General features: G+C 43.0%; 1 protein-coding gene across 1 annotated transcript; it reads left to right on the top strand.

Moving 5' to 3' along the window:
- Nucleotides 1-485: 485 nt before the first annotated feature.
- LOC129691916 (guanylate-binding protein 4-like) lies at nucleotides 486-9,008 on the top strand (the record flags this gene model as incomplete). Its single annotated transcript, XM_055628097.1, has 6 exons — nucleotides 486-771; nucleotides 1,997-2,277; nucleotides 4,872-5,084; nucleotides 6,596-6,698; nucleotides 6,996-7,189; nucleotides 7,991-9,008. Coding segments are annotated over 6 exons (1,308 nt in total), but the record flags the coding sequence as incomplete, so codon positions are not given.
- Nucleotides 9,009-9,348: the final 340 nt, after the last annotated feature.

The raw sequence follows: 9,348 nt of genomic DNA, 5'->3' as shown, positions 1-9,348 counted from the left end.
CTTCTTCTTCTTCTTCTTCTTCTTCTTCTTCTTCTTCTTCTTCTTCTAGATCTATTTGTTTTCTAATGAGAGAGGGAATGAAATGGTGTGGATTTTTGTGGGTGGGGAAATGCAGAAAGTCTAGGGGAGATGCAGGAGACTGTAGTCGGAACAATTGTATGAAAATAAATCTAGTTCAATAAATTAATAAAGACAATAAAAATAATGTTAATCATTACCTGCTTGAGATGTAGCTCAGTTGATGAAGTGCTTGCCCAAGGTGTGGAAAGCCCTAGATTTCATGCCTAGTACCCCTAATCTGTGTGTGCTAGCACATATCTGTGGTCTCACACTCAGCAGGTGTAGTCAGAAGAATCAAGCGTTCAAGGTCATCTTTGATGATATAGTTAGTCCTATGCCAGCCTAGCCTAAGAGCTTTGAATCCTTGTATCGAAACACCAAACAAACAAACAAAAAGCAAAACTTTATTACTCTTTTAACCTACCAGATATGCCTATGGAACTATCTGTTTTTCCTTTTCCTCAGGGCAGAATCCACAAATACAGACATCCAACTGGCCCAGGAAATGCATCAGACAATTCTTTCCCAGGCGGAAGTGTTTTGTCTTTGACTGGCCAGTGAGGGACCCACAACTTCTAGCCATGCTTGAGAGTATACCGGAAAGCCAACTGAATCCTAAATTCCAGAAGCAATCAAAGGCTTTCTGTGCTCATATCTACACCCATGCAAGTGCCAAGAAACTGAGAGACGGAATCCTGGTCACTGGGCCCCGTGAGTCACTTTTGCAAGGCTCCTACTGTCTTCATGGGTTAGCACAGGGTGAAGTCTGGATTCTTTGCTCTGATTGTGAATAATTTTATTTGCTGTATAGGAATGTAGGAATGCAGAAGTTCCTGTCATACGTGGAAATTTGTATTTCCTTATTAACATTTCTCTATTTAGGAAAGAAAGAAACTTGCATAGTGGTAAGTCATATAAGATAATGGTTTCTCAAGAGAGACATAAGTCATGTTTAAGCTGGATGTTTGGCACACAGCTATAATCTGGGCCATATATGACGCTGTGGTAGTGGCAACTGAGGCAGATTAGTAAATTGTCACAAAGTAATAAACAGACATAGAAAGGTAGAGCAGAGCTCAGAAGAGCAGCAAATGGTTACAGTGGGCAAGACCCTGGCTCAGTCCCCAGAGCCAGAAAAATAAGTAACAGGTCACCTGTGTGTAAATTAGCAAATAGACATAGAGCAGGGTTGGGGTCAGAGTTCAGAGGAAGGGCGCTCGCCCAGCATGTAAGTTAGGCCAATAATTTAATGCTCAGAATCACAAAAGCATAATCATGAATAAATAGATAAATTGATAGATACAAAACAGAGCTGTGCGTGTCATATCGGGTTGTAGGTTCAATCCCCAGTAGCACAGTCCTTCACTTCACGCAACCAAAGATTTTAGTTAATTTACGAGAATAATAGAAACAGCAAGCCATGAGTGCTGTGCATGGTTAATGAATGAGGAGAAACCATTTGAATGTAACCTTCTGTACGGAGCTGGCTTTGTGGACATGGGACCTCTGCAGTAGCCTGCGCTAACCTCTGTCGCACAGCCTTGAAACCCCTGACCTTCTTGGACAATGGCTCTACATTACTGTTAGCAAATGGAGCTCAGAAAATAAAGCATTTATTAGTGTAAGAGGCACTCCGTTCGTTTTGATGGGACAGTGTTCTAGGAATTCTTTGAACACACTGCTTTAGACATGGATTTAATTTTTGCGGTCTGGTGAAGAATAATGAAACAAAATGACTAGGAAAAACAGTTGTGATTTTTACATGAAAATGGGTTCATAAAAGTGGGAAGAAGATAGGGACAAGGAGGACAATGAGGGGGGAGGGGAGAGAAGTTTGTTTTCAGTGTGATGGGGTTTTTGAGAATATAGGCCACCACATCGTGTAAAATAGGGAGTGAAAAATTTCCAGTGTGTCCTAAACATGATGTCTGATTAGGACTGGGGACTCTGGTGCAGACCTACGTGGACGCCATCAACAGCGGGGCAGTACCTTGCTTGGAGAATGCAGTGAGGACCCTGGCTGAGCGTGAGAACTCCATAGCTGTGCAGAAGGCAGCTGACCACTACAGTGAGCAGATGGCCCAGCGAGTGAGGCTCCCCACGGACACGCTCCGGGAGCTGCTGAATGTGCACACAGCCTGCGAGAAGGAAGCCATCGCTGTCTTCATGGAGCACTCCTTCAAGGACGACCAGTGGACCTTCCAGAAGAAGCTTGTGGTGATATACCTTATCCTAATTGCTGCTGATGCCTGCTCTTCTGCCATATGACTCTGACTGCATTTTGATTCTAAGTAGCATCCTTCTTATCGTGGAAGGTGCCCGGGTTCTTATGGGTAATGGGTTCTTTAGCACAATTCTACCCTTTTCTCTGTTAGATGCTTTTTGTTTTCAATAATTCTTTAAAAACTGTGTGTGTTGCTATTGTGTGTCTTGGTACCATAGGTAGGCAGTGCCCATGAAGGCTAGAAGGGTGCATTGGATCTCTTGTATGTGGAATTAAAGCTGGTTGTGAGCTGCCATGTGGGTGCTGGGGACTTGGTCTGTTGGAAGAGCAGTCACTGCCCTTGACTACTGAGCCATCTCTCTAGCCCAACTTCATGTTCATTGTTCTAGAATAAGTTGGGATGTGCTTTGGGTCTTTAATAACATATATTTGTAAGTCGCAGTTCCTCAAGTCAGGTATAGCACTGGGTGTAACGTGCCTCTGCTCAGTGCATCCCAACCTTAAATCCTGCCTCTTGTCTAGAGGCCCTGACAATCTCCTCTGTCTTTAGCGTGCCATCTGGCATTCTGTCCTTTCCTTGTTTCTCATCTCCGTGGTTTTCCTTGTCTGTAATCAACTGTAGAAAAGTGATGTTGGGAGGTTCCTATGGCTAAGTAACCATCTTTTTTTTTTTTTTTTTTTACCATCTGACAAAGTTTAAACATGAAAAACATGTAAAATATTTACTTCTTCATCAGTTTTCCAGACAGTGATATGATATCTGTCTGTCTCAGAGCTGACCAGTTGTGATTTCTCTATAATGTCACTATAACCTAATGTGTTCACGTCTGTTTCAGGGAGTCAACACACTGAAGCTCTGTAGGTTATGACTGTCCTCCTTGGTCAGTAAGCCCCATTTATGGAAGTCAGTCTGGGCTGTAAGATGATATTGTCACAGGGTTAATATGCATCTTATTCTAGAGTGATGCATGATGTAGATGCTGAGTGAGGAAGCTTCTGTGGGAGCAGCATGATGATCAGAGATGCAGCACCAGAGTGATGACCAAGGATGCCATCATAGTCCATAGCAAGCGAAACAGCTAAATTGTAATTCATGTATATAAATTGTAATAATGTATATATGGATGTGAACTTTAAAACAGTGAGGTCACCTGACTTCACACCCACCACTCTCACTAAAAGAATTCATGAAGCGCTGAATTCTATGCTTACCGGACACCCACTCAGAACTGAGAGGTGGATTTAACGTGCAGATATTTTCACACACACACACACACACACACACACACACACACACACACACACACCCAAGGCACATTTTCCAAAGAAGCTGTGTCCAGGATAATTGTATTTTGAACTCATTATGGATGCACAGAAGACTGCATCTTAGTGAGCCAACAGCAACAGAGTCCACTGCCACTAAACCCTCTTGTGTGCTATGAACCTGAGTCCAAGGAAATAACAGGTTTCCACGCAGAGTTCTTTCTTGTTTTCTAGAATAACTCACACAGATTTCTTCCTTGCTTTCAAAAGTTCTTCCTCACTTTCCAGAACTCAGATATAGTATTTTTCCTTGTCTCTCATCTCTCTGGTTTACCTTATCTACAATCAGTTATAGAAAACTGATCTTAAAGGACCACTGTAATTAAATAAGCTCCATGCCTTCAAGTCAGGAAGAGTTTACGAGACAATGAGTATATGGCACTGATGTTATGTAATGGCACTGATTCTCAACCTGTGTGGTAAGACACCGTCGGGGGGTAAACAGCCCTTTCACAGGGGTTGCCTATCACATATCTGCACATCAGATATTCATATTACTATTCATAACAGTAGCAAAATTGCAGTTATGAAGGAGCAACAAAAAATAACTCTATGGTTAAGGGTCACCACAGCATAAGAAACTGTATTAAAGGATCACAGTATTACGAGGATGGGAACCATTGTTTTGGGGGATGCTATGGTACACAGACACCAAAGAAAAGAACTCTAGTGTCTTCCTCTTAATTCTAATGAGAGGTAATGTCACTGAAAGTCTGTCTTTCAGTCTTTGTATCACCATCTTACAAGTGAAAAAATGCATTATTTCATACTGAAGAAAAGTGTCCATTTGTAGCTTACAAGTATCCACTTTAACATTTTCATCCTCTAACTTCACACCCTTCACTCTCTTTGAAGGACCCATGAGGCACTCACCACTCTATCCATGATGAAGCATCTCAGAACTGACAGGTGGATTTGTGTGCAGATATTCTCACCCACACCAAACACGTTCCCCGAGGAAGCTGTACCCCCTCCTGGTTGACCTTTGTACTCATTATTGATCTGTGGGAACTCGTTCATCCTAGAGACTGGAAGAATTTGGATTTCATGCCCACTCTCACCTCACTTTCGTAGCTATTGAGCTTGAGGCCAAGAGAGTTAGAAGTCACTCATAGTTGACCACAGCAGCGATAAAGGATGTCCCCTGATCCTCTTCCTGTCCCAGTCCACTCTGGGGCTGTCACAGGGGATCAAGCAGGATGATCACAATGGCACCTTCCTTCTAACAGCCTACTTGTCTTGTCTTCCCCTACTCACCCGGCAGGCCACCATAGAGGAAAGGAAGAAAGCTTTTATGCAACAGAACGAAGCAGCGTCTCTCAGTCACTGCCAGGCTGAGCTGGAGAAGCTTTCAAAGACCCTGATGGAGAGCATCTCTCGTGGAGCCTTCTCTGTTCCCGGGGGACACAGCCTCTACTTAGAAGCCAGGAAGAAGGTTGAGCGGGACTACCAGCGGGTGCCCAGGAAGGGAGTGAAGGTGAGGAATGAGGGCAGGTATGGTCATGCCGCTAGAGCACAGCTACAGCCGTAACTGCTGCTCCCAGAATCTCAGAGCACAGGGCCCTCCATGGAGAGAAATCAGAGCATCTTGTATTATGGCTGTTCTAGTCTTTAGATCCACAAAATACTGCATCATATGAAATGATTTCTAGATGTTTGTTTCCTCAAGAGGTAGATAAATCCAAATGGAAGAGCAGGTTAGTTTGTTGGATAATCTGTTAATTTTTGATCAGAGTATATATGTTATTATATGACAGGGAACTTCTATTCTCAGGAAGCTCCTGATCTTAGAAGGCATGGGCAAATAGAGTGTGTTTGCTAAGCAGGGACTAGTTATCAGACTTCAAGAGACAGAGGTCGAGTGGAGATGGAGATGATGATGATGATGATGATGATGATGATGATGATGATGATGATGATGATGGTAACATTGTGGGCTCATTCCTAACCTGAGTGTTATTTTCTTCATTGAAATATCAGTTTAATACTTTGGACAGAATGAATTAGTTCTTAATGGCATCTCCACTGGACAGTTGAGGAATGAGATGAACAGATTTTGGAAAGAAGCAGGACAGCTTCATTCAGAGTGAAGCAACCATACAGATAAGAAAGAATCGCCCCAAGTACGATGCTGGGTGATGCTGACTGGACCTGCAAGAAGCCAGGCATAGTTCCTACCATCACTGTTTGAGTTGCTATCTACTCTGAAGGGTAGATTGAGGCATACATTGAATTTCCCAAATGCCCTTTCTCACACAGGAGTGCATCTGATTTTAATCATATGCATGCTTCACTGTGCATAGGCATAAAATGCCAAGCTATGGGTATTCTTCATGAAAATTCACTTGAAGAACAAAGTTTGCCTGACAGCACTGTGCATGCCCTGAAATCAACTTAAGGCCAGACCATTTCTATTCTATGGGATGCCTACCTGGGCAATAGACTTGCATAGAACCTGTCATGACTTGGTTGATCTAGGGTGAAGATACTTACAGTCTTATTCAGAGTGGAGTCTACATATAGCCAGTGCAGGAGTGCAACAGGAGGGTCTGAGGAGCTAGGTGCCTTGTTTGAAGAGGGGTATGTGTGAATAGTGTACACAGGGAAAGGAATCAGGCTGGCTGGTGCACCATTACTAGAGGGGGGATGTACACCCTAACCCAAATGAGGTCACAGACTCCTAATCTATACCTGAGGCCTGCTTGCTTCCTATGTGTTTATGGAATTGCACACATATCTGCATGGGGCTCTTACCTGGAGTGATTAGTGGGTGACATTCCTGGGAAAAGAGGCTGCAGAGCTAGCAAGAGGTGGTTAAATCTCAGCAAAGGGCATAGGTTTTGCTCCAGCCACAGAATTAAAGGACTCACGTGGGAACTAAGGCAGGATTCAAATATTGCAGTTAAGGTAGTAGTTTCACTGAACGCTAACCCTTCTTTAGAAGAATCCACCCTTGCTGCTTAAGGCTTTCTCTCTTTTGGTATCCAGGCAAGTGAGGTCTTCCAGAACTTCCTGAAGTCACAGCTCATGATGGAAGAGTCCATCCTGCAGTCAGATAAAGCCCTCACGGATGAACAGAAAGCCAGGGCAGGTACAGAGGAGGGCTCAGCTGTCAAAGTGTCCCTGTAAAGCCCTTGACTGGTGGATAGGAAGATCCCTAAACAAAGAGGCCCCCCCCCGCACCCTCTTCTAGATCTGAAAACCATGATTGGGGCTGGTGCTGCATGTCCAGCCAGTCAGTGCATTTCTATCACTCATGGAATCAATGCCTGCTGATGGAAAGTTGCAGACAGTCCTTATGTGGAAATCAGCTTGGTCTCTGAGATCAGAAGGGTAGCTCTCAGCTCTGACTCTCCTCTCTTTCTTCTCTAAAACCTTTGTGGGACAGAGGAGAGGGCCAAGAAGGAAGCGGCTGAGAGGGAGACGAAGCTAATGATGCAGAAACAGAAGGAGCACAAGGAGGCAATGGATGCGCACATCAGAAGCCGGTCAGAAAACATTTCCCAGCTGGAGAACAAGATGCAGAGGGAAAAGGACAAGTATCTGAGAGAGCAGGAGAGGGTGCTGGATCACAAGATGAAGGTGAGGATGGCAGGGGTGGCTACGTGATAGACCGCAGCTTTTCCAACAAGAAAGAAAAGTTTGACACTGTCAAGAAAATCATGATCTTAGAGTGAACCTCAATGATCATGAAAAACCTCATCTCTACCTTGATCCCAGTGAAGCCCTTAAGTCTAAGACACATCACTTTCTGTAGTGTTAGTAAACTAAAGAATGTTGGAGTGAAAAAATAATCCCCTGGAGCTGCTCTGTATGCTTTAGAGCAGTCTCATTTTACTCTACCTGAAAAAGATCTCAGCCTGCTACTCCAAGGATTCTTGGCACAACAATCAAGGCTATTCAGTGATCAAATTAGTCAGGATAGGAATCCGAAGCTCTGAGCCCTGCCGCATGTGTCCAGAGCCGGCTGCAGAATTAGAGTACATTGCAGTCTCTCTGCCAACACAGAGCTTAACAGCTCTGCTCTCAGAGGCCGCAGCTGGTAACCACCATTTGTTAGACAAATGGGGTCAGCTTAGCGCAAAGACACTGAGATTCAATGAGAGTTAGACCCCTGGCCCTCCCAGAGGGCATTGTGCTTTACTCCATAACTTCAGGGCCGTGAACTCCCCTTCCTCCCGGAGAGAGAATCATCAACAAACCTCAGCCATAGTGTGGCTATGCTCACTCTTGAGGTACAGCGTGAGGTTTTGGAAAAAGTTGTCAAATACTCTTTTTTATAAATGGAGGGAACATGTATACATACTCTCAGCTGCTAAAGCTGTTAGGGTGAGTTAAAAGTAATGTATATTCTTGAAAAAATGGACTCTCTGTTTTTGTTAGGCCTTAAGAGAACTACTTCTTGAAGGAGTTGAGGAGAAATTCGACGATTTAAGAAGAGAAATAAAGCTAATGGAGGAAGAGATTGAAGCCATGAAAAGCAGCCCGCCTCAAAATATTCTTGATATCGTTGGTAATATATTCGGTGAATCACTTCCAATGCTGTTTAAAAAAGGGTGGCAGATACTCAGCAATTTTATAGCAGGCAAAGACCCCAGTCAAACACAGTACTAAGGCCTCCTGTGTGATTGCAACACAGTTATATATACCTTCGTAGTGCTTATATTACCATGGATCCATTCAATAGCAGTTTCAAATTAAGAATGATCAAAGGACGTCAGAGACCAACAGGTCCTCCACCAAAAAAGTAGAAAGTCAATTATAATTTTATTATGTCAGTAGAAATTCTTCATGAAAATGATTTAGCTAAGGTACAAAGTCAAATAGTCCACCCATTATATCAAATAGTCTCCCCAACATTAGTGCCTAAACACGATCTGGACCAATACAACAAGTAATATGCCAAAGTGAATAGGAAAAAAGCCTTTGAGATCTGTACTTGACAGATAACTAAGGAAAGCTGCGAGCAGGAGAAATAGTCTTCCCCAGGGAAGAGCACACCAACTGACTGTCCAGCAGCACATGGTCAGCCCTGAAAACATACACACAGGTTACAGTCGTGTACAGACTGAGCACCTTATGTTTAAGAATATATATATATGTATTTGCATATGCATTTACGTAGGCTGTAACAATTAATAAAAAAGGGCCATCAATTTGAAAGGGACCACTGTGGGGTTTATTGGGAGGGTTTGGAGGTATGAAAGGAAAGGGAGAAAAGTTGTAACTGTAGTTTCAATAATTAAAACAGTTAAAAAAAGGTAAATGTTTGCAGCGCCTAATTCAGTTCTGTGCGTTATTTATCATAAGCATTTGTGAGAAAAGACTACCAACCATATTTTTAATGGGCATAAATGTGAAAAATGTATGTTTTGGTTATATAAAATCCTGTAAAGTATAATGAAGAGGCTCATATTTTATTTGTATTTTGAGCAAGAAAGAAGCAAGCATTTGGCACAACCGGAGTTGGGTAGAACTCAATGTTGACAGTGTCTCATATTTGGTGGTGAGGAGGGATGTGTTGGAACTCTTGATCAAAATTTAGCATGCATGTAGTTCTAACCTGGATGATCCATATCTAGGAATTTCTCACATCATTTCATTTATCCAAGCGAAAATGACATCTGTAGTGATAGGTGTGCCACAGGATTATTGTCTTGTCAAAAGCCTGGGACAACTTTCATACTCCTCTGTTGGCTCTTGATGAACGTGAACGAAGAGGGATGGTCTACATCAAGCCA

This window comes from Psammomys obesus, unplaced genomic scaffold (genome assembly GCF_907164565.1).
Source record: "Psammomys obesus unplaced genomic scaffold, mPsaObe1.curated_primary_1811, whole genome shotgun sequence".
NCBI classification, from domain to species: Eukaryota; Metazoa; Chordata; class Mammalia; order Rodentia; family Muridae; genus Psammomys; species Psammomys obesus.
Note: the sequence above shows the minus strand (reverse complement) of the source record. Positions and strands in the feature narration are given on the sequence as shown.